This window comes from Gorilla gorilla, chromosome 12, assembly GCF_029281585.2.
Source record: "Gorilla gorilla gorilla isolate KB3781 chromosome 12, NHGRI_mGorGor1-v2.1_pri, whole genome shotgun sequence".
NCBI classification, from domain to species: Eukaryota; Metazoa; Chordata; class Mammalia; order Primates; family Hominidae; genus Gorilla; species Gorilla gorilla.
This window is the reverse complement of record NC_073236.2, coordinates 69,175,497-69,200,426: the sequence shown is the minus strand read 5'-3', so window position 1 is coordinate 69,200,426 and position 24,930 is coordinate 69,175,497. Positions and strand designations below refer to the sequence as shown.

At 41.9% G+C, this 24,930-nt stretch overlaps 1 protein-coding gene across 2 annotated transcripts in view; it reads right to left on the bottom strand.

The window, feature by feature from the left end:
* TGFA (transforming growth factor alpha) overlaps positions 1–18,650 on the bottom strand; it is a 106,995-nt gene extending 88,345 nt beyond the window's left edge. Inside the window, exon 1 of one of the 2 annotated variants that reach the window (XM_019021595.4) lies at positions 18,130–18,650. In XM_019021595.4, the coding sequence (XP_018877140.1) occupies positions 18,130–18,169 (40 nt within the window). In that variant the 5' untranslated portion in view covers positions 18,170–18,650. The remainder of the gene's footprint in view (positions 1–18,129) is intronic. The other variant, XM_019021596.4, reaches the window with a different exon arrangement.
* Between the last annotated feature and the right edge of the window lie 6,280 nt (positions 18,651–24,930).

Sequence of the window (24,930 nt, the reverse complement as noted above, 5' to 3'; positions counted from 1 at the left end):
TAGCATAGATATTCCACATGCCTCTGCTCTCACTGTTAAAAGAAAAATGCCCTGCTTTTTATCTGAAATCCAAAACATCCAATTTAGTTGAAAGGACTGTATTGTTTATTTTTCCCTCTGTTGCACCGTATGGGAAAGAGACACTTCACAAGAAAATAAGGTCGTATTACATAGTGAATTGATGTTGTTTTCCTAAGAGTAAATCCCTAACTTTGAAGTGGTTCACTGGTGCAATACCAGTCTGTTAGCCAAAATCTTCTGCAACCCATAGAGGATTCAAAAAAGAATTTATTTGAAATTATGACCTCAATAAAAGAAAGCCCCATTATCTTGACCCTAGTAGAATGCTTGTCCAGGACATTGGAGTAATGCTTTTTTTCTCTCTCTCCACAATTAAAGTTAAAATTGAGCAGAGTTCTGTTTAACTAAGTCAGGAAGAAAACTGAACTCACTGGAACTTCTCATTCACAAGTACTGAGGGAGATTATGTCAACTACAGGTATCACATGAGCATAAAGAGTTTATTAGAGAAGACCTTTATTGAGAGACGCAGAAATAGCTTCTGAATCATTAAAGAATGACGAAGTTACTAAGCAATCCTTGATGTGTATGTGCACCTAACAACAGTGTCAAAATCCATGAGGCAAAAACTAATAGAACAGCAAGGAGAAATAGAGGAATCCACTATTATGGGTAGTGACTTCAATATCCCTCTAGCAGAAGTGGTTAGATCTGGCAGGCAGAAACCAGTAAGGACATAGTTGAGCTCTGGCAACAGCAGAATACACATTCTTCTTAAGCTCCTGTGGAACATTCACCAAGAGAGACCACATTCTGGGCCATAAAATATACCTTAACACATTTAAAGAAATAGAAATCATACAATGCATGCTCTCAGACCACAATGGAAATAAACTAGAAATCAATAACAGAAAGACAGCTGAAAAATCCCCCAGTACTGGAGAAGAAACAACACACTTCTAAACAACACATGGGTCAAAAAGGAAACTCAAGAGCAGTTAAAAATATTTTGAACTAAATGAAAATAAAAATACAACTTATCAAAATGTGTGGGATGCAGCAAAAGCAGTGCTTAGAGGAAGATGTATAGCACTTACTGAATATATTACAAAGAAGAGACATCTAAAATCAATACGCTAAGCTTCCACTTTAGGAAACTAGAAAGAGAAGAGCCAATTAGGTGCAAAGTAAACAGAAGAAAGATGAAGTGATTCATTTTAGTTACTGTTTTGCTCTGTGCTGAGTATCTGAAAATTAGTCATCCACATGGGATAGCACAGGCATATTTCATTTGATAGAACTTTGCTTTATTGTGCCTCACAGATACTGTGGTTTTTTGTTTTGTTTTCTTTTTTCTTTCTTTCTTTTTCTTTTTTTTTTTTTTTTTTTTACAAATTTAAAGTTTGTGGCATCTATCCAACAGCAAGTGCTCACTTCGTGTCTCTGTGTCACATTTTGGTAATAATCACAATTCATTATTATTATAATATCTGTTATGGTGACAGGTGCTCAGTGATCTTTGATGTTACTATTGTAATTGTTTCGGGGTGCCATGAACCACACCCGTAGAAGACAGCAAACTTAGCTGATCAATGGAGCAGTCAGAACACACATTTATCAGTCATTTCTCCATCTCTCTCCTTCTCCTCAGGCCTCCCTATTCCCTGAGACACAATAATATTAAAACTAGGCCAACAATAACCCTACAATGGCCTCTCAGTTTTGAAGTGAAAGGAAGAGTGGCATGTCTCTCACTTTAAATCAAAAGCTAGAAATGATTGCACTTAGTGAAGTCTGCATGTTGTAAGCAGAAATAGGCCAAAAGCTAGGCTTCTTGCTCCAAACAATTAGCTAAGTTGTGAATGTGAAGGGAAAGTTCTTGGAGAAAATTAAAAGTGCTACTCCAGTGAACACACAAATGATAAGAGAGCAAAATAGCCTTATGGTTGTTATGGAGAAAGTTTTAGTGGTCTGGAAAGAAGATCAAACCAGCTAAAACTTGCCCTTAAACCAAAGCCTACTCCAGAGTAAGCCCCTAGGTTCTTTGATTCTGAGAGACGTGAAGAAGCTGCAGAAGAAAGTCGGAAGCTAGCAGAGGTTGGTTCAAGAGGTTTAAGGAAAGATGCCCTCTCCATAACTTGAGAGTGCACAGCGAAGCAGCAAGTGCTGACGTAGGAGCTGCAGCAAGTTATCCAGAAGATCTAGCTAAGACCATTGATGAAGGTGGCTACTCCGAACAATAAATTTTCAGTGCAGATGAAACAGCCTTCAATTAGAAGATGATGCCATCTAGGATGTATGTAGCTAGGGAGAAGTCAATGCCTGGCTTAAAAGCTTCAAAAGACAGGCTGATTCTCTTGTTAGGGGCTAATGCAGCTGGTGACTTTAGGTTGAAGCCAATGTTCATTTACCATTCAAGATTCCAAAGTCCTTATGCTAAATCTACTCTGCCTGTCCTCTACAAATGGAACAGCAAAGCCTGAATACAGCATATCTGTTTACAGTATGGTTTATGGAATATTTTAAGCCCACTGTTGAGATCTACTGCTCAGAAAACAAAAGCATTTCTTTCAAAATGTTACTATTCATTGGCAATGCACCTGGGTCGCCCAAGAGCTCTGATGGAGCTGTACAAGGAGCTTAAAGTTGTTTCCATGACTGCTAACACAGCAACCACTATGCAGCCCATGCTCATTAAAGAGCAATTTCAAATTTCAGGTCTTAAGACCTACATTTTATAATGCTATTGCTGCCACAGATTTGTGATTCTGCTGATGGGTCTGGGTAAAGTAAACTAAAAATCTTGTGGAAATGATTCGCCATTCTAGATGACATTAAGAACATTTGTAATTCATGGGAGTAGGTCAAAATATCAACATTAATAGGAGTTTGGAAGAAGTTGATTCCAACCCTGATGACTGACTTTGAGGGGTTTGAGACTTCAGTGGAGGAAGCAACTACAGATGTGGTGGGAATAGCAAGAGAACTGGAATTAGAAGTAAAGCCTGAAGATGAGACTGAATTGTTGCAATTTCAATAAAATTTGAACAGATGTAGAGTTATTTCTTCTGGATGAACAAAGAAAGCGGTTTCCTGAGATGGAATCTACTCCTAGTGAAGATGCTGTGAACATTGTGGAAATGACAACACAGGACTTAGAGTATTCCATAAACATAGTTGGTAAGGCAGTGGTAGGGTTTGAGAGGACTGACTCCAAGTTTGAAAGAAGTTCTACTATGAGTAAAATGCTATCAAACAGAATCACATGCCACAGAGAAATCTTTCATGAAAGGAAGAATCAATTAGCGTGGCAAATTTCATCGTTGTCTTATTTTTAAGAAATTGCTCCAGTTACCTTAACCTTCAGCAACCACAACCCCGATCAGTCAGCAGCCAATGACATCAAGGTGAGATCCTTCACCAACAAAGATTATGATTTGCTGAAGGCTTAGATAATTGTTAGCATTTTTAACAATACAGTATTTTTAATTAAGGTATGTAATTTGTTTAGGCATAATGCTATTGCACACTTAATAGAACACAGTATAGTGTAAACATAACTTTTATATGCACCGGGAAACCAAAAAGTTCATGTGACTCACTTTATTGTGATATCTGCTTTATTGTGGTGGCCCGGAACTGGGCCTGCTATATCTCTGAGGTATGCCTATACTTCTCAAACTTTTCCATCAAAACCCCCGTAAAATGGCAGAGAGAGGGAACTCATACCTATCCCTCTAGTCTGGGAACACAGCCTGAAGCAATCCAATGGAAGAAAAAAAATCACAATTTACATAAAGCCTTATCTTTTATCCTAAAAATTAACTTTGATATTTTTGTTTGTTTGTTTGAGGTGGAGTCTCACTCTGTCGCCCAGTCTGGAGTGAAGTGGCACAATCTCAGCACACTGCAACCTCCACCTCCTAGGTTCAGGTGATTCTCCTGTCTCAGCTTCCCGAGTAGCTGGGATTACAGGCATCTGCCACTATGCCCAGCTAATTTTTATATTTTTAGTAGAGTTGGGGTTTCACCATGTTGGCCAGGCTGGTCTTGAACTCCTGACCTCAAGTGATCTGCCCGCCTCGGCCTCCCAAAGTGCTGGGATTACAGGTGTGAGACACCACAGCCAGACAACTTTGATATTTCAATCTTGCATCCTATTCATTAACACATCTAAGTTTGTTTTAATATAGAAAACAATGTTATGACTTGCCAGTTAAGTTCCTTTTTCATTCTCTAGTTGTTCCTGTGCCAGGTGTGGTCTGTGGTTCCACATATGCCATGGCATACTCTACACTAGTACTCCCATTTGAGAAGGGGACATGAAAATAGACAGTCTCAGTTCACCACAATGTGGAGGATTGCAGGCCTGCCTCATGACCCGGCCCAATTCTTATAAAACACCAAGTTCCAGAAACAATAGGAGAGAGGATAAGCAGGTTCACCATGCTTTCAGTACAGTAAGACCCAGTGCCCACCAGTCTCTGGCCAAGTGAGAGAATGGCCAGAGAACAGGGAGAGAAACGTGGTAAGTAATCCTTCCCTTCAACACCACCTAGGTAGGAGGGAAGTCAAGGTCTCATTATGAGGGTTAGAAGTGATGGGTATCCACTGGAATACACTTTATCTTCTTGGTCCTGAATATTTTCTGCCTTAATTTTCTAGTGCAATAACACATTCCAACTCATAAGAGTGGTTCATTATAGCCATGATCCTTAGATCAATGGAACAGAACAGAAACTCGACAGACAGACCCGAGTACTCCTAAGAATGTATCAAGTGACAAAGTGAGATTTGAGATCAGTGAGTGGAGAATAAACCATTCAATAAATGATGTTAGAATAACTGGATCATTATTTGACAAAAAGGCAAGTTAGATGTTTATCCCACATCTTACACCAAAATCCACACCTAAAGAATTAAAATTTAGATTTGAAGGTAACTACATAAATGTATGAGGGGAAATCAGAGATCAAAGAGTCACAGAAAATCCTTTCTACCCCAAGACTAAGTATTACACAAAAGTAGAAATCAAAAAGGGATTATGAACAGATTTTTAGTCCCTAAGGTTAAAAACAAAAAAATTACACTTTTAGTAAACCTAAATACAACTCACATAAATTTAAAAGGCAAGATGACAAAATATTTTCAGCGTGTATTTTTAAAAACTGCTTACAAATCAATAATAAAATCACTAACCTACCCAAAACATGGCCTAAGGATACAAACAGGTAACTCACAAGAAAATAAATTTACATACTCAACCATGAAGCAGCATTCAATCTTACTGAAAACCAAAGAAATACAAATTAAAATGAGATACCATTTTGCCAACAGAATTAGCAAAGTCTAGAGAATGAAAATATTCACAACCATTCACACATAAACAACAGAAGTATAAATGTGTACAGCTTTTCTGTTGTCAAAATATATTAAGAGACAAAAAAAGTGTGAAACTTTTGACCTAGTGATCAATTTCTCATGATTCATCCATGGAAAATAATTTTAAAATGCTGATAATAACTCAGTGGCAAGAATTTTCATTTCAGGTTTGAATATTTAAAAGTTTAAAGCAATCTATATCTCCATCAATAGCGATGGATTAATAAGTGATAAGAGTTGTATAACAGAATATATCCTAGCCATTAAAAATTAATAGTTTATAGATATATTTATATGTTTGCCACAGAAATATTTTCCCCATATACTGTAAGTGAAAAGCAGATTTTAAAACAGAAGCTAGCAATGTTGTGAAGGGAAAAAAATGACTATACAAATATCTGTATCCTTGCCCAGAAAGAAGGCTGGCAGGACACCTGGCAGTTAAATCTAGTAAGAGGATGTCTCTGGTGAGTCAATCTGGGGGTGTTTTTACACCCTGTTTGCAGATTCTGATTTCTGCTTCATTTTGGGAAAACAATGTGCAGGATTGAACTGAGGCTGGTGGAAAAGGAGTGTGTTGTGAAGAGCTCACACAGGGAGATGGCAGCAGAGGATGCACGTGTTCTATGAATGAGAAGAGGCCGGCGCTGTGGCCAGCACAGGGGTGTGCTTGTTTTGAGGTTTTGAGGGTTTTCTTTGTTGGGGGAGGAGAGTGCTTGATGAGATTCAGAGAGAGTCCAGATCCAGAAGGATTCTCCATCTGTGTGATCTATGAGTTTACCTCACATTCCTAAAAACTGCTCAGGCCCCAGGCTTGCTTTCATTCCAGTTCAGGGACCTATGATTCATCCCCTGAAACCCTAATTATAACACCCGAGGTCTGCTATGTGCAAAAAACATCTGTCATTGTTGAAATTTGCTGGCAGGGAGTGTGTACAGCACGCAGACCGGCCTGATGATGCGATCCTCCATTGCAAAACTTAAAACCCAGAAACCATCCCGTGGTGAGAAGGGTTCCAGCCAAAGTTTCCAACTGCACTCGGTGACAAATAAGATGGACAGGTTATGGCCACCATAATTCATTTGGCAATTCCTCAGGGCTGCTGCCATGGCGGAAGTTACAGATCTTAAGCTCTGTCAACCCCCAAAAAATATATATATCATAAATTTGAGTTTTCCTTGTTAGTTGCTAAGAACTGGGAGAGGGAAGGGAGGAAAGTCTGTAATTGCAAACCTTGTTTATCAGCTTCAGCCGCTTTTGTGTGACGACATTACCTGAACTATTAGCCAGTTAATCTCCTCTGCCTCTTGGAAGTACAGTAATTACAAAGAGAATGCCTCAGGCCTGGCAAGAGATGATGAAAAGATATATCTATCCTCTCAGCGCCTAGGAGAATTGTTTACTGACCTCATTCAAACTCAGACTAAAGCCCCTAAGGAACCCAAGCTGAAGATATGGTCTCATTGTAAGAATCTAATATTTTAACCTAGAAGTGCTGATTTTAAAAACACAGCAGAAAATAAACAAAATCAACCAACCAACAATAAATTCTCTCATATAAGCATTGGTTTTGCACCTAATGGACACAATGGTAAATTTGGAGGTTTTTAAGGTGTATTTGGAGGTTTTTAAGCTTTTTAAAGTTTAACAAAGCATCAAGATGCTGCTTAGCAGCCTCAGCTACAAATTACAATGTCATATACTCTCCAAATCAGAAGTGGCATTGCTATAACAACTGTGGTATATGCACGTATGCAGACAAACTAAGGTTATTTACCTGGTCTTATGGGAACACTGTTACTTATGAAACTTTTCCTTCAATTTTATTTAAAAGAAGGGTATTTGCACTTTGGGAGGCCAAGGTGGGCAGATTATTTAAGGTCAGGAGTTCGAGACCAGCCTGGCCAACATGGTGAAACCCTATCTCTACTAAAAATACAAAAATTAGCCGGGCGTAGTGGCGGGCGCCTGTAATCCCAGGTACTTGGGAGGCTGAAGCAGGAGAATCGCTTGAACCCGGGAGGTGGAGGTTGCAGTGAGCCAAGATTGCGCCATTGCACTCCAGCCTGGGTAACAAGAGTGAAATTCCACCTAAAAAAAATAAAAAGAAAACTTAAAAATAAAAGAAGGGTTTTCCCCCCCTAAATATCATAAAGAAAAACAAACTTTAAAATATGTCTTATCTTGGGGGCCTTGATACTTACTTTATTTCACATTTGTTAAAGTCATATTACTAGGCCTGGCATGGTGGCTCATGCCCATAATCCCAGCACTTTGGGAGGCCGAGGCAGGTGGATCTCGAGTCCAGGAGTTTGAGACCAGCCTGGCCAACATGGCAAAACCCCGTCTCTACTAAAGAATACAAAAATTAGCTGGGCATGGTACACAGCTGTAATCCCAGCTACTTGGGAGGCTGAGGCACACGAATTGCTTGAACTCAGGAGGCAGAGGTTGCAGTGAGCTGAGATCGCGCCACTTCACCCTAGCCTGGGCGACAGAGCAAGACTCTGTCTCAAAAAAAAAAAAAGAAAAAAAAAGACTACCTTAACTGGGGCCACAGATACAAAAAAGGTTTCTTTAATTAAAAGGAGTTCATTTATAAATCTATGCTAACATTTTAGAAATTTGAGTTGAATAGATTGTGAGGAAAATATGTAATTACCAAAACTGACTCAAAAAGTAGAAAATTTGAACTGACCACTAAAAAGGGACCAGGCCAGAAGCTTCTTAGCAATTTCTTTCAAGCCTTCACAGAATTGTTGGTTATCCTGATACTTCAACTGGCAGAACACAAAAAAGATGAGATGCTTTAAAATTTATTTTACAAAGCTGACATAATATTGATATCAAAATCTAAAAAAGAAAACAAAGCCCCAAATACTTCATAATGGAGCAGATCTAGCAGTTTATACAGAGAATAATACCACATAGCCAAGAAGAGTTTATTTCAAGAATTTAAAGGTGGCTTTAACATAATTGAGTCAATCAATGTCCTCAAAACATTTGAGGGAAAAAACCCACACATTATTGCCTCCTGCTTTAAAAAACTAACAAAACAAAAATGCCAACTCTTTTAGTAAATTATGATGAGAAACATATTTTAACATCATAAACAATATATGTGTATATATAATATATAACCAAAAAGTCAGCTTCATAAACTTAACTGTTAAATGCACAAACATTACCCGTAAAGCCATGAAAAATACAAGGATATCTACTGCCTTTTAAGAAACCATGCTCTTAAAGTCCTGGTCTATGCTATAAGTAAGAAGAGATTCAAATATTAATAATTTAATATTTAATAAAAGATTAAAATAAGATATTTAATAAGAGATTAAAATATTAAAAGGAAGGAGGCAAAGTTATTATTCAAGCTTAAATGATCATCTACCTAGAAAACCTAACAGGATCAACTGAAGGACTATTAGAATTAACAAAACTCGTTAAGATATAAATATGAAAAAAAAGCTTTTATATACCAGCAATAACCAATTAGAATAGATAGCAGGGGGAAATGTCTCCCACATTAGAACACAGGTCCACGAGAACTGGAACTCTGCCTCATTCTTGGCTGAATCCCTAGCATCTAGAAGTGGTCCCAGCACAGAACAGGTGCTTGGTAATTATTTGTAGAATAAATGAGTGAACAAATTCACAATAAGGGCCAAAATACCAAATAATGGAACCAAACTGATATTCCATAAACAGATTCCAATACTTAAGAATTTAGCATATGAAAATAAACCAGGCACAGAAAGATAAACTTCACATGTTCTCACTTATTCATGGCAGCTGAAAATGAAAACAATTGAACTCATGGAGACAGAGTCGAATGATGGTTACCAGAGGCTAGAAAGGGTAGTGGGTGGTGTGGGAGTGGAGGTGGTTAAAGCGTACAAAAAATAGTTAGAAAGAATAAGATCTAGTATTTGATAGCAGAACAGAGGACTATAGTCAATAATAATTTAATTTTATATTTTAAAATAGCTAAAAGAGTATAATTGGATTGTTTGTATCACAAGAGATAAATGCTTGAGGTCACAGATGCTCCATTTACCTTGATGTGTTTATTACACATTGCATGCCTATATATAAAAATATCTCAGGTACCCTATAAATATATATACCTACTATGTACCCACAAGAATTAAAAATTGTAAAAATGTTGGAAGGAGACCAAGGAGATGAAGGACATGAAGGAGACGAAGGAGATGAAGAAGACAAAGAAGACGAAGATGAAGACAAAGAAAAAGAAGAAGAAGAGGAAGAAGAAGAAGAAGAAAGCATATTGTGTCTCATTTTAAACTGCTAGTAGGGCAGAACTGAGATTTGAATCCAGAGACTGTGAGAGTCCAAGTCTTGTGAGCTTAGTTCCTATGCCACAGTATGCCCCAGATCTTATCATTTTACAAAGAACCGGTTTTAGTTGTTTAAAAAAAACAGAATTTGTCATATGATGAAAATGGAATTTCAAACCACAGGGGGAAGGGTAGATTATTCCATAAATAGCATTTTAGACTGCTAACTGGTTAACTGTTTCAAAAAATGAAAATGAGTTACATCTCACAACATACCCTAGAAAAATTATAGATAAAATATTTCAACATAATATATGAGATCACTAAAGAATTACAAGAAAAAAAGTAAGAAAATATTGGCATATCTTGGAATAAGAAAAGGTTTTTCTAAATATATAAGTAAAGGTAGAACACTAATGGGGAAAGATGCATAGTTTCTGCTACATAAAAATAAAAACCTTAGGTATGTCAAAATACCATAAACAAAACAGTAAAAGATAAAAAATAAATGGGGGAAAATACTTGCAATGTATGACGGAAAAAGGATTACTATTCTTTTCATATAAAGTGTTATTATAAAACTCCAAGAAAAGGATGATCAATCAATAAGAAAAAAATTTTTAAATGTTAAGATGCAAGTAGCAAAATGACAAATGTCCAACAAATTTACTGACCCTAACAAATACTACATATGAAAACTGGGCTGAGATCATTTTTCTCCAATCAACTTGGCAAATGTTAAATCTAACTTACAGTGTTATGGAAGATCAAGAAAGTGAGAGAAAAGGCCAATTTCTAGAAATTTATTCTAAATATTACAAGATGTGCCAAACGTTTCTGTACAAGAATGCCTGTTGTATTACTTCTTTGACTTTAGGCACTATAGATTTAATATATGCTTCTTATAAAAAATTAACCAATTCAGAGCAAGACACTGTACTATACATATAGTACTGGAACCTGCCCTTTTAAATTTAGTGTATTGTGAAAACCCTTCATTACTTTATTTTTATTTTTAATGTCAACTTTTATTTTTAGATTCAGGGGTACATGTGCAGGTTTGTTACATGGGTATATCGTGTAATTCTGTGATTTGGGGTACAATTCATTGTTACCCAGATAGTAAGAATGGTGCCCAATAGATAGTTTTTCAACACTTGCTCCCTCTCTCCATCCCAGTGAAAAACCTTATTATTATTATTATTATTATTATTTTGAGACAGGGCCAGGCTGGAGTGCAGTGGCTCAATCATGACTCACTGCAACCTCGACCTCCCAGGCTCCAGTGATCCACCAGCCTCAGCCTCCCAAGTAGCTGGGACTACAGGCATGCACTACCACACCCCGCTAATTTTTCTTTTTTCTTTTTTTTTTGCAGAGATTGTGGGGAGTCTCTCACTGGGAGCTGCAGACAAAGCTGTTCCTATCTGGCCATCTTTGATCCAGCCACGGTGGGAGTCTCACTATGTTGCCCAGGCTGGTCTTGAACTCCTGGGCTCAAGTGCTCTGCCTGCCTCAACCTCCCAAAGGGCTGGGATTACAGGTGTGAGCCACCTTGCTTGGCCAGAAAACCTTTTAATAGCTAAATCTTTTAAATAGCTACACAGTAAATCAATGTACTGACATAGAAAAATAAAGGATTTAAGAAATCTCCTTAAATAATTATAGCAGTGTGGTACTAGCAACTTGTTCTTACAAACAATTCAATAGTCACCATCTTCTACATTTTTCTTTGCACATTTCAACATGTATTTATGTAGGATATATCAAAAAGTGAAATTGATGACTTAGAAGTTATGCCCACTTAAAATTTGTAGCTATTGCCTCGCTGACTTTTAAAAAAATGTTGTATCGGTTAACATTCCCACAACAATGTGTGGATTATTCATAATAGTGACAAATAGGAAAAATCTACATGGTCAAAGTGCTTCAAAAGTCGTTACAACAAATGTAGTCAAGGGAGTATTTCCCAGCCACTAGAAATGCTATAGATGAATGTTTAATGACTCAAAAAATGTTTGTTGGCTGGGCACGGTGGCTCACCCTGTAATCCAGCACTTTGGGAGGCCGAGGCGGGCAGATTGCCTGAGGTCAGGAGTTCAAGACCAGCCTGGCCAACAAGAAGAAATCCTGTCTCTACTAAAAACACAAAAATTAGCTGGAAATCACTTAAACCTGGGAGGCAGAGGTTGCAGTGAGCCTAGATCGTGCCACCGTACTCTAGCCTGGGCAACAGAGCGAGCCTCCATCTCAAGAAAAAAAAAAAAACACGAAAAACAAACAAAAACTATTATGAAAGATTAAGTTACAAAAACAAGTACATTAAACAGTGTGAACCCACTGGAATTCATATATGCTTTTAAAGAATAGATACTTACACTATCTATATAATAGTATAAAAATAGAATAAGTATAGATAGTATACTATCTATACTTATACTACTATATTATATATATAGATAGTATACTATTATATATAATATAGTATACTATCTATACAATATATACTATCTATATATATACTATCTATAGATATATATAGAGATGTATATCTATAGATAGATAGTATACTATAAAGAATAGATCCATCAGGTTCTAAAACAAAATGTTAATCAGTTATCTTTCAGTGGTGGAATTATAGGTCATGAAAACACTCTCTTACACTTGTCTTAATTTTCCAAGTGTTCTAGAGAAAAAATATGATTTGCAATTGTGAAGACATTAAATTATAATCTATTTTTTAAAACAATAAAACGCTATCCTGAAGACTACCAGCATTAGTGATGCAAGACTTTATATGCAACCACCCTTGATTGTCATAATAAAGAATTTTTCAGGATTAACATGAACACCACCAAGTGTTTGCCAACTGAGTACCTCAGAGTATCCTGCACTGAGTCCCCAAGAGGTCATCAAATACTTATTGGTCCCTGCTGAGGCTCGGCCTGTGCTCAGAGCTGCCAAACACAGAGGTGAGGAGGAAGAAGCCGTCAAACTGATAGAGGAGAGAGGTTAAGCACCAATCAACATTAATCCAAACCAGAACACAGTGGGGCCAGGGCTCTGCTACCGGGGTTCCCAGCTGGAAAAGTTAACACTTTCCAAGATGAAAACAGGTGAAGCAATGGCAGCCTGGTTGTTACATAAAGGGGTTCCGTCTTGAGGAAACCCTAAGCAGCAGCAAATACTTCAAGGGTACAAATGCGAAGGTGAAGAAAACGGAAAGCCTTTCACAGTAAGGGAACAACAACAACAACAAAAATTAAAGCCTAGCACAAAAAGTGCTAGGCATAGAACTCACTTGATTAGGGGAGCAGCTCCATGTGAAACAAATTTGCTTCCTCTGACTTAGAGCACTAGCAAAATACATTAAATTCCATCTCAATAAACTTCCAACTTTTTCTAAGCCCAGGTAGCAACTATTTATTTCTTAAGTCATACTCAGTACAACAAATGTGTAATCTTTAACATAATTTACCATTTTACCCAGTTTTTACCTATATTTTTAGTGTTATTCTAAAGGGAATGTGCCTTGAACCTGAAGAGCTCCTAAGAGATGGTTTTGGTAGTGTAGATTTCTGGCTTTCTTGAGTCTATGAAAGATTTTTATACTTGACATTTCCTAGGGGGAAGAAAAGGCTAAACAAAACCAAAAGCCACCATAAAAGTCTCCCAATCTTCCTCTATCTAAGTGCAGTCTTAAACATATTAGCCCTTTAGCAAAGAGCTATGTTCATATTTTTTAATTAGGTGATTAAAAATATTTGAAACGGCAGCAAAACAACAGTCAGCTTTTGGTAATCCAAAGGAAAAGGTGACATGATTAGCACTGGCAAGCTTAAGTTTAATAACATGGGATCGTTACATTTTCCATGGATAAAGAACAAGAACACTTAAAATGAAGAGGTCTCAGCAAGAGGGCTAACTCTGTCCTGGTCAGCACGACAGGCCTTAAAGTGCCTTTAATAATAGCTTGTAAATTCACGGTGGCATTTACAAGCGTCTGAACGTACTTTAGGTAACATGCAATTGGTTAAGCCAAAAGTTTCCCTAACAGCAACTGACTGAAAAGCAGTGGTTCTCCAAGGGTCCCTTCTGCCCTTTCCCCATCAGCAACATAAGCCACACCTGGGAACTTGTTAGCCAGGCAAACCTCCCACCTACAGAATCACAACTGCAGTGGAGGGGGCCTGGCCATCCATTTTAACCAGCCCTCCAGATCATTCCAATGTAAGGCCTGCTGTACAAGATACTACAGAGGTTTTGAGTGTGACACCAAGCACAAGATGCCTAATTCAGTGTGTACAAGCCATTTTCATTTCCATTAACCAAACCTCCTCTTCCCGTTGCCCATCCCTTTTAGAGGGCAGTGCAAAGAGTAGGACCTTGTTCAAGACACACTTTGAAAAGGTCCTTAGGCCTAATGGAAAAGTCATCTATTTTTCATATGTTGCCACAGTAACAGTAACAAGAAGCATCACTTATTCCTATAAGAAAAGTCCCCTTTGCAGGGGACATTGAGTATTTATAGAAAGATCACTTTATCCTGAGGAACCCAAAATCTGGAAAAGCAAATATGGAAAACTCAGCCTCTAAGGCTTCCATATACAGCTTTACAGCCCATGTTCTAAGTGAACACTCCCTAATTATGGCTGCCCAATACGGAAAACATGTGTCCTAGGAAAACCTCCACTGTCTACTCTGAAAGACATCACGTCCAGGTAATAGAGAAAAGAAACGTCTTCTTTCAGTTCCCGTACTGGACCCTCAGTCCTGACTTAAACAGGGAAGGTGATCTATTTCGCCTCTGCCCATCCTTAATGCTACTTCATTTCCTATGACATCATTCTTTAGGTCCACATTCGGTCCTTACTTACAGGAGTTGCCATAAAAATAATAAAGCTTATCTCTGGATTGTAAAATCCATTTTTGTATCATAAGATCAGTTGCATTTTGTGTGCAGTCCTTATTTTTTTTATAAATAGCTTCCATATTTACCATCTCATCTGAGTCTTACAACAGCCTGTGAGGTGGGCACAGTTTTATTATTCCCACTTTACAGATGACAAAACTGGAACTTAGTGCTAACTTCCATAAACAACTGATCATTGAATACTAAAGGAGATACAAAAAATTTGCATAAAAAATTAAAGAATAATTAAAATTAAAAAGGATTAAAAATTAAAAAGAATTAAAGAATTCATGATGTCTAAAAGAACCTCCAGGCCGGGCACGGTGGCTCACGCCTGTAATCCCAGCACTTTGGGAGGCTGAGGTGGGTGGATCACGCGGTCAGGAGATGCAGACCGTCCTGGCTAACACAGTGAAACCCCGTCTCTACTAAAAATATATTTAAAAAATTAGCCGGGCGTGGTGGCGGGCGCCTATAGTCCCAGCTAATCGGGAGGCTGAGGCAGAATGGCGTGAACCCGGGAGGCGGAGCTTGCAGTGAGCCGAGATCGCGCCACTGCACTCCAGCCTGGGAGACAGAGCGAGACTCCGTCTCAAAAAACAAAAAACCAAAAAAAAAAAAAAAAAAAAACAAAATAAAACAAAAAAACCCTCCAGATTTGCTTGAATTTGTCATCGGCCAAATCATATTCACCAGAAATTACCTAGGTAGGTTTTTAGGTTGGGTGATATTTTTCTAAGGAATGGTAAAGAGCATGGAGATGAGATAAATGAAAACCTACAAACTCTCCTAGTTATACAACTCACATAACCTGCAATGATGTCTGGAATTCTATGGGGCTCAAAGTAACAACAATGATGATGATGATGATGATAAGATTAAGCTCTTACTACATACCAGGCACCCTTCTGCATACATTAAATATATTCAACAACCCTATTAATATCCCCATTTTGCAGGTGAGAAAAACAAGGCATAGAAAAGCTAAGTAACTTGCCCAAGATCACACATTTTGCTCTGTGAACACAGAGGAGGAAATGTAACTGGAAATGCCAAGCCCCCGTGTGGTCTGCCTGCCAGTGATGGAAACCTGACATGGGAGGGCAGCCACCACAGGAACCTGGGTTATGTTTCCAGTGTTGCCATTTGGGCAACAGTCTTCACATTCTCTTACTGAAAACATTAATCAATGCTCAGGTTCCAAGTAATCAAACATTAACCGAGACTCCTAACAGCCAGTTCCTTCTCAGACTAGCCCCACGAAGGTTTCCTAGATCTTGGGTAGCGATGGAACACTGGTTGATTCTCCTGGAACTGCCTTCAACTATTTAAGAAAAATCAGAGGGGAAAGCAGCTTTGAAGGAAATGTGCAAAGTAAAGCTATATGTGGGAGGCAGCAGCTCTAGTAAACGCACAGAACTCACAGCTCTGATTTTTCTTTTAAAGACATATAAATAAAAAGAGTCCTCACTGGTGTAAATTACTCCTGCCTTTTTTTTTCCTCCACTTTTTTCAACTGCTCACATTTTGGAACTGTGTGAGCAAGCTTTTACATATTGATCAATCTTTTAAAGTTTATACATCATTTTCTTAAAGAAGGAAACAAAGATCAAGCTGAAAAGAACATTCAGGCAAAAGAGAAAAATTACATGATGAATGAATGCAGTCTTTGTGGGCGAGAATTCTGGGATGGGAGTGTGGGGTGTAGGGACAGCTTTCAAACACTTACTCAAATGTGCTTATCTTCATCATTTCCTGCCTCTAATTTTTACCGAATAACCACCTTGAGATCCCAGGAATTCAATAGGAAACTCAATTTAACAACAAGTTCCAGGGTATTCCACATAATCTCTCTTTAAGGCAAAGTCCCAAAAGAGAGATGGGACTATAATGACCACAAGTTAGGTGACTTTTCATATTCACATTCCTTCCACGTTCTTCGACAATCCTGGTCCAGCTACTTACTGTGGACCCTGTGTGCTTTACTTTCCTCTGCTATATAATGAGAATAATATTAACACCTTCTTTATCCGGTTGGTGTGAAAACTGCATGAATAAATGTAAAGCACTTGGACTGTGTCTGACACAGAGTAAAATGCTCGAATAGCATCAGCTGTTATTATTACTACTACTTACTACTATTATTTGCAAAAACATTACAAGGGATAATTATATCCAGGAAGCTTCCCTTGTATTGGTAATGTTTTATTGCTTTTTCTAAAATTTAAATCAGAGCAACAGTCAATACATGCACACAAAAAAGGCAATTCTTCAAAAATGTGGGGGAAAAGTCTCCCATACCCATGTTACCTGCTGGTGAGTTTCAGGTAAGGGTGTAGCTGGGAGCATCCGGTTCCAAGACTGCCTTGTATTTCTCTTACAGGATGCCTCCCCTTCTGCTGCGGTTTTTAATCAGCGTTTCTAGGGCAGGCTTGCAGGCGGGGCCGCGAACCCCCTGGAGTTGTACATGGAGCTGGGTGAGGCTGCGGCTCTGGGCATTTCTGGGGAGGAGTTCCATGGCTTTCCACAGACTCTAACCACCCTGCAGCGAGCCGCATGCTATACAGGGTTAAACTCGGGGCATATCGAACGAACAATTCACTTCACGGAAGACTAGCAATAACCAGGACACCTGAGCTGTTGATCAGCTATCTCAACACCAGAGAGACCCACCAGCACAAGGGGCAAGAATTGGCCAGGAGGCGCGCGGCGCTGCGCCCTCACCGCGTCCAGACAGACCCTTGAACTTCACCGCCAAAAAACGCACCGCTCCGCAGACCCGACCCGGGAGAGGGGTTTAACTTCCCCTCACCTTTCCCATCCCTCCTTCATTTCCAAGGACATACTCAAAGGAAACTGGCAACACTCGGTCTAGGGTTTCGCTCCTGCCCTCGGCTGACACCGAACCACTTCTCCCAGGGAAGTTAATTAAAGGAACCATTAATCCGCACAAAAATCCAAAACCTACCCCCAAAGCTCAAGAGCTCTGAAAGGAGATCGAGGGCGCCTCTGCCGATCCTGAACATCTCTGCTCGTCGCTGGGGCTTAGAAGTGGGCAGGGGGTGCCAAAGGGGCGCAGGCAAGACCCGGCCAGAGGGTTAGACGCCGGCCCCCGTTCCGAGGCGGCCCAGTCTACACGCCAGCGACGCCGGCTGAGCCGGGCTTGGAGGCAGCCAGGTAAGCAGGTAGGTGTAGGCATGTGTCTGAGCAGACACACAGCTGCGGCGGATTAAAGTTCAAGCCCGTTCACACTCTGCTTCCCCTTCCCAGGTGTTCTCACGCACGGCCCAGGCAGCCACTTTCCCGGGGAAGCCTCGGCGCTCGACCGGACAGTCCCCTCTTTGTCATTCTTAATGACTCCCCTTGCCTCCCAGGCGCCAACCCATTGAGACTACTCGCTTCTCTCCACTCTCCCAGGCGGGCGCAGAAACCCCCGGAAAGGGGAACTCGGCGGGGACTGGGGGAAGCAGGGTGTCGCGGGGCGCAGGGGGCGCCGCAGCCGGCGTACGTACCCAGAGCGAACAGGGCGAGCTGTCCAGCCGAGGGGACCATTTTACGGGCGGGCGGGCAGCAGGCTCTCCAGCCTCCTGCCCTACCTGCGGTGCCCGAGTGGCGGAGCGGCGCCGCGGTGCGGGGGAAAAAGACGCAGACTAGGCAGGGCCTGCCCCCGGCGCGGGAGGGCGGAGGGAGGACCGAGCGCCTCTCTGCTGGCACTCGCCCCGCAGCGCTGCCCGCCGGGCGGAAATAGGAAGGCGGCTACCGTCACCTCCTCGCCACTCGGCGACCGGGGCACGGCTGACCCCCCCTCCCGTCCCGATGGGGGTGCCCCCCTGAGGGCACAGAGGGTGGGGGTTTGGGGTAAGGGGCGGGGACGCTGAGCGCACCGAGCAGGGCGCGGGCTGCTGGGCGGGGCGACCTGGGATCCCAGAGCCTGGCGGCGCGAGCCGGGCACCCGGGCCGACGAAAAGGCAGGAAGCGCCTGACTTCAGACACCACCCCCGACTGCCAGCGCCGTGCGGCAGCGGACTCCAGCGTGCGGGGTCGGCGCCGGCCGCGTAGCCGGATTGTCCTGGGCCGCAGTGGCGGCTTCCAGGCTCTAGGCGGCGGAGCGGAGCCGCCCGGGCACCCGTTACCTACACCGAGGGGCCGCTCCTGGGGCATCTCTGGGGCGGGGAAGGCTGGAGGCTGGGGACGCAGCCAGGAAAGGGACCTGCGAGTTTCGCCGGCCGCTTGCCAAGACTTGGCTCAAGGAAAGCGGTCCCCTGAATCAATGAAGAATTTGTTAAACCAGGTTTCCCACCTGTGCCACAGTTCCCATCAATTCTGGCAACGCCTGCCGCCTTACCTCCCAGGCAGGCCACATCGTTAAGATCAGTCTTCGTACTTCTGGCCTGGGACTGATAAAAGATGGGTCTCTGTGACGAATCTGGTTATATGGCACCACCAGCTGAGGACAAAAGCCTGATAGCCTGCCACCAAGTGTACCCCGAAAGAGGGGTGTGTGGGCCCGAGTCACCTGGGTGGTCCTTTCAGGATTTGTGGCTCTGAGGTGGCCCTTGGTGCTGGAATTTGGGGAGGTGGAGGGGATAGAGGGAAGACATTCTGGGCGAAGAGTGGAAGATCCATAGGTTCCTCGGTGACCCTCATGGGGACAGTACACCCGGGAGATTCATGTTCTCCAGGTACCCGGAGCTCACGGACTGACCCTCTTCTCCTGCCTCCTCTGGCCTACGTGCTCCCGGTAGATCCACTTTCCTTGAAAGTGGGGGTGGGGGCTGTTGGGCCTGGGGAATCTTTTGCTGTTTACTTGGGGAGGCTCAGGCTCTTACGGTTGACCTCTGCCCAGTTTGTTTCATGTAAGCAGAGCAACCTAGTTTCAAGAAGGAAGCACCAGGCCATTGGTCTCAACATTTGGGCAGGAAGCACCAGTGTAAATCATTCCTTTCAATAGATTTGTCGGAGCATACTTTGTTCTTTTAGGGTAAATCTTTTCCTTGGTCCACCCCATGCATGTACAAGGCACACATGCACTTCCTTTAGTAGGTTGTCCCTGACTCCCACTTCCTTCAGGTTGGTCTTGACCTGCTCTGGTGGTTTCCGTCTCCTCCCTAAACTAGTCTGCTTTGGCTACAGAAGGGGAGGAATCAGGGGTTCCCCCACCCTTCTCCTATTCCCCAGGACTAGAGAAGGACCTGACTCCTTGCTTCCTACTGGAACACGCAAACAAGCTCACTGTGGCTGAGGGATGGCTGCCCAGCCGGCTGAGAGTCATGTTCAGCAGTTTCTGCTTATCTGTTCCCTACCCCCAAAGTCAGAGGTGGAGGGAAGTAGCAGAATCAAGTCAATTTCCTTCATGATTGGAAAATATTTTAAATCAAGAGGTAACTTGCAGGCCAGGCACGGTGGCTCACCTATAATACCATCACTTTGGGAGGCTGAGGTGGGTGGATTGCTTGAGCTCAGGAGTTCGAGACCAGCCTGGGCAACATGGTAAAACCCCCCATTTCTACTAAACATACAAAAAATTAGCCAGACATGGTGGCGTGCGTCTGTAGTCCCAGCTACTTGGGAGGCTGAGGCACGAGAATCACTTGAACCTGGGAGGCGGAGGTTGCAGTGAGCCAAGATTGTGCCACTGCACTCCAGCCTGGATGACAGAACAAGACTCTGTCTCAAAAAAAAGAAAAAAAAAAGAGAGATAACTTGCCATCTTACAAACTAAAGAGTATCCAAATCAAAGTACATTCTAATGCTTGAAAATCATTAATTCTCCCTCCAAGATTTTCAAAAGCTGGTCCATATCTGTGGTTTTATAACCCTCCAATTCATTCAAGTCAAACAGGTCATCAGGGGCTGGGTTTTTTTTTTTTTTAACTTAAAGATCTTTTTTTGGTAAACTGAATTGAAATGATTTTTAAACGTTTAGTCATAGAGGAAACCTAATATCCTAAATTGTTGATGCTCTATCTTTTGCATTTTATGTATCTCATTTAATCCTCACAATAATCTTACGAGATAGACCCCATCCCCTTTTATAAGAGAAGAATCAAGACTGAGTGAATTTAGTAACTTACCCAGAATTACACAGCCCATAAAGGGCAGAGCTTGATTTTGAAAGCAGAACAAGCTGGTTCTGAGGCTTATGTGCTGGCTTCTCTGCTATACTGCCTCGGTTTCCACATTTTCCATAAGGATAATGCTTAACTCATTGGGTTGATGTGAGTACTAAATGCAAGAATTTATTTGCATACTTAGCATAATATTTGACATCAACAAAGCTACCTATTATTTAAAAGAAAACTCCCTCAGTGGACACACCTTTCCCTTGTCTTAGTTCCTTACCACTATCTTTATGTTATCATTTTCATATCAGCTTCTTTGCTTGAGCATATGCATGTTCATGCACGTGCATACCTCTTCCTATGGGAAATATTTTCATAGGTGAATCAGGAGGTATGAAGTTGTTTCTCAGCTGTGGTGTGAAAGAAATAAGAAAAAAATGGACAGAACGCAATTTAGAGCAAAGCAATCATTTTTCCTAAAGGGTGGTGTGACATTTTGTATTGGAACACCTCACTCTCTGAGCCGAGTGAAATTCCAACTGTAGCCCCTTGAAGCTGTGTGGAGACTCAGGTATGCGCCTTCACCTACAGACACTGCATCTGTCTCGCGTGGCCACTGCAGCTCCTGTTTCTCTGCACGTGGAGCCTGATGATTATGTGGCCTTCCCACTAAGAATCTGCCTGGACTGCCTTTGCACACACTTGCTGCAGCTGGCCTTGAGCTCAGTATAATCTCTTCTGTGAGAAGCCAATCACAGCCTCTCCTCCCTGTGCAAACAAGAGAACTATGTTATGCTCTACTGAGAGCCGGTAAACCGCCCTGTCAGTTTTCCCTTTCCTTTCTCCTACATGCTTATTATAGAGGGTATGTTTAAAGAGCCCTCTTCTTCACTGTGATCAGCCTCCCCTTCCTTCCTGATTCATTTGTGGAAGTGATTGTGGAGCTATGAGCACCAGAGCCTTCCCTGAATAATTCAGGCCAGCTGAGCTTGCTGTTTTAGATCAGCAGTTACCCAAGATACTGGGGAGTGAACAGCCCAGACATTCTTTGGGAGGAAGCACAGCCATGGGCCCAGCATTGAAGGAATTACAATTCCCACAGTCAAGCCCCAGGGAGCAGTGACTGGGCTGGTTCAGGTGGCTGCAGGACCTTCCTGGGTGACAGCAGCAGACAGCCAGGCTCAGAGGGAAAACAGGATGGGGCACCTGGTGCAGTGGGAGGGCAAAGGAGAGATGTCATCTGTGTATGAGAAAGAAAGAGGGAAGTTTTATTAAGGACTCTGGAGAACTGTGTTTAGGGAGAGCGAGGAGATTTTAATGTGTTAAGGGATTTAGAAAAAGAAATCTATTGTCTAAATATCAGCTCCCTCTGGGGCCTTAGCTATTAATGTGTTCCTTATCTCTTGCCAAAGGAAAAAGTAGGAAACCCTATGCTGGGCTCATTTTTACAGTTTTCATCACCAGCATAATGGGCGAGGTAAGAAGAGATAAGAGGCATTTTCTTTGTTCTCAGCTACCTGCGTGATTTTCGTTGCCAGTGTTGTCCGAAGATTGGTCTGACCTTCTGCTTAACATCTTCCATCCCCCAGCTCTCAGGCCTATGGTTGGAATGCACATTGAAGTTGAAATTGAAGCTCAAATCTTTCCTTTCCAGAGGAGATTTCACAGAATGGCTCTAAAGCCCAGTATTGAAGTGTGGAGGTTGGTGTTCCACTAGTGGTCCAAGCAGCTCCATGTCCTAGTCAAGGTGCTAGGTCAGAGTCTCTGGGACTCAGGGCCACCAGGTGGCTACCACGCGAAAGACATTATATAGTTTGTGAACTTCCTAGACGACAGGATGCAGTAGCGGTACCCACAGGATTGAGCGCAGCCGCTGTGAAGCCATTCCATTAAGCGTGCTTGGAGGCAGGATAGCTCTGCATTCAATTCTGTCCTCCTATCTTTGCTACTGTCCTCAGCAGTCTCAACCACACAGCCATACCCTTCTGGAGACTGGAAAGATTGCCCCAGCAGGAGTGCCCCTGGGAAAGTCCTAAATCAAGCACCCAGAAATACTCAGGCAAGTACACTTAATGATGTTGATGGAAATAGGATAGTGATGATTAACAGAAGCAAAAGAGAGATAGGAGAAAGAAAATATGAAGAATCAAGGAAGGAGAAATCAAAGAACTATAGAGAGCTGAAAAGGTGGCTTGGTAATTTATTTTTCAGTATGGGTCAGTGTGCCTGATAAACTCAAGAGATTCTCCCTAAGGTCAGAGGAAAAGGGAAAATAAATTGAGAGAGCTAAGGTATGAGACAAAGCCAAAGCCAGAATATCCAAAATACTGATGGAGTGCTCAGAAAGAAAGCAGAGAGCTGATAAAGGAGAAACTTCTTATATCCCCCAACAGGAGGAACTAGTGATGGGAAGAGGGTGTTATGCCTCCCATAGGTCTATAAGGTGGAGAGGATCTTGTTTAAAGAGACTATGAAAGGTGCAAAGATAAACTTGCATTCTGTGACAGACATCCAAACCCTCACCTTGAACTTCTCATACCACCCCCACCCCCTGCTTCCAAACTCCATTGAAGAACCAAATGAAAATAATGGTAGGGGAAACTCTATGTCATTGTTCAAAACTGAAAGAAGGATTCCACCCACATGCCAGACGTTTTAAGGAATTTCTGTAAGACTTAATGCAGATGAGACCAGTTTGACAGACGGATTTGACAACCTTCAATTCACCTCAGAGAAAAGCCTCTCCAGGGAAGGACCCCCGCCCCCAACCCCAGACTCAGTAATACTCCCAAATTGGTCATGACAAGAGCTGCAGGCAAAAATAAACCACAGAGGCTGGGCATGGTGACTTACGCCTGTAATCCCAGCACTTTGGGAGGCCGAGGTGGGTGGATCACCTGAGGTCAGAGTTCGAGACCAGCCTGGTCAACATAGCGAAACCCTTTCTCTGCTAAAAATTCAAAAAAATTAGCTGAGTGTGGTCGTGGGCAACTGTAATCCCAGCTCCTCAGGAGGCTGAGGCAGGAGAATCTCTTGAACCCGGGAGGCAGAGGTTGCAGTAGGCCGAACTCGCGCCACTGCACTCCAGCCTGGGCGGCAGAGCATGACTTTGTCTCAAATAAATAAATAAACCACAGAAAACTCATGTGGGGCAAGTCTCCATCCTCTTGAAACATTTAGGAAGTGCCCAGGTACTGGGGTGCATACAGAGCAGGGATCCCACTGAGGGGATCCTAATTTGGTGCCTGGTACAGAGACAACATTGCTGGGGGGCAGTGGCGAAGGCAGCCACACAAGCTCCTTGCTGGCTTTATGTGTTTACAACAGTGGGGAAAATAAACTCTTCAATATGAAGGCAAAACTGCTCTCTTGGGGGCCCCCACAGAGCACCACTGGCTCTTAATAGTTTTCTTTCATCTCTTTATTCCACATGTGTCCATTGCAAGCCTGTTGTGTTCCAGGCACTGGGTTAGGCACTTGTCAACAATGGACAAGTCCGTTGTCAACAATGGACAAGTGAAGTGTTTTCTGCTTTGTGGAGCTACTCAGGCAAAAGAATCAGGTTACCTCCAAAGTTAAAAAAAAATCATAATTGACATTGACATTTGACATAATTGCCAAAGTAAACAAAGCAATACCCATGGAATTTTGAAGGGAAATGATTGTGACACAAAATTCTGTTTCTTACCAACATATTTCAGATAATCTATTTAAAAGTAAACCATTTATGTACCACTCCAAATGAAAATGAAAGAATCCACAGAAAATATTCCAGCCAAGCAAATAAACTCAATAAAGTGAAAGAAATGTCAGTGAATGACAGCAATAAAATTTAATGTTGAACCTAACTCCTGATTTTTAATATGTTGTACTGCTCACTGTTGGTTGTCAATAGGATGGAGATTTTACTTTCCTTCCTGCTAACAGAATCCCAATTTTGTTTGGTCAACAGCATGCCTCTGCCCACAGGAGGAGGCAAGACAATCCCTTGGCCTTTGCTGATGATTGGCCTGGGGGCAGGCACATGACTAAATCTGGCCAATGAAATGTCAGGGGGAGTCTCCTGTTAGGCTTTTTGGGAAGGAATTTGCTTCTTGATAAAGTCAGGCAGCAAGGTAGCTTGACTTTCTGCCTCAAAGTTGGTTGTCAAAAGATGAAATATCTGGAGTTGTGGCATCCATCTTGTGACTCTGAGGAGGAGGCAAACAGAATCTGAGACATGCCCACCTTGATATTGAAGAGCTAGCTGCT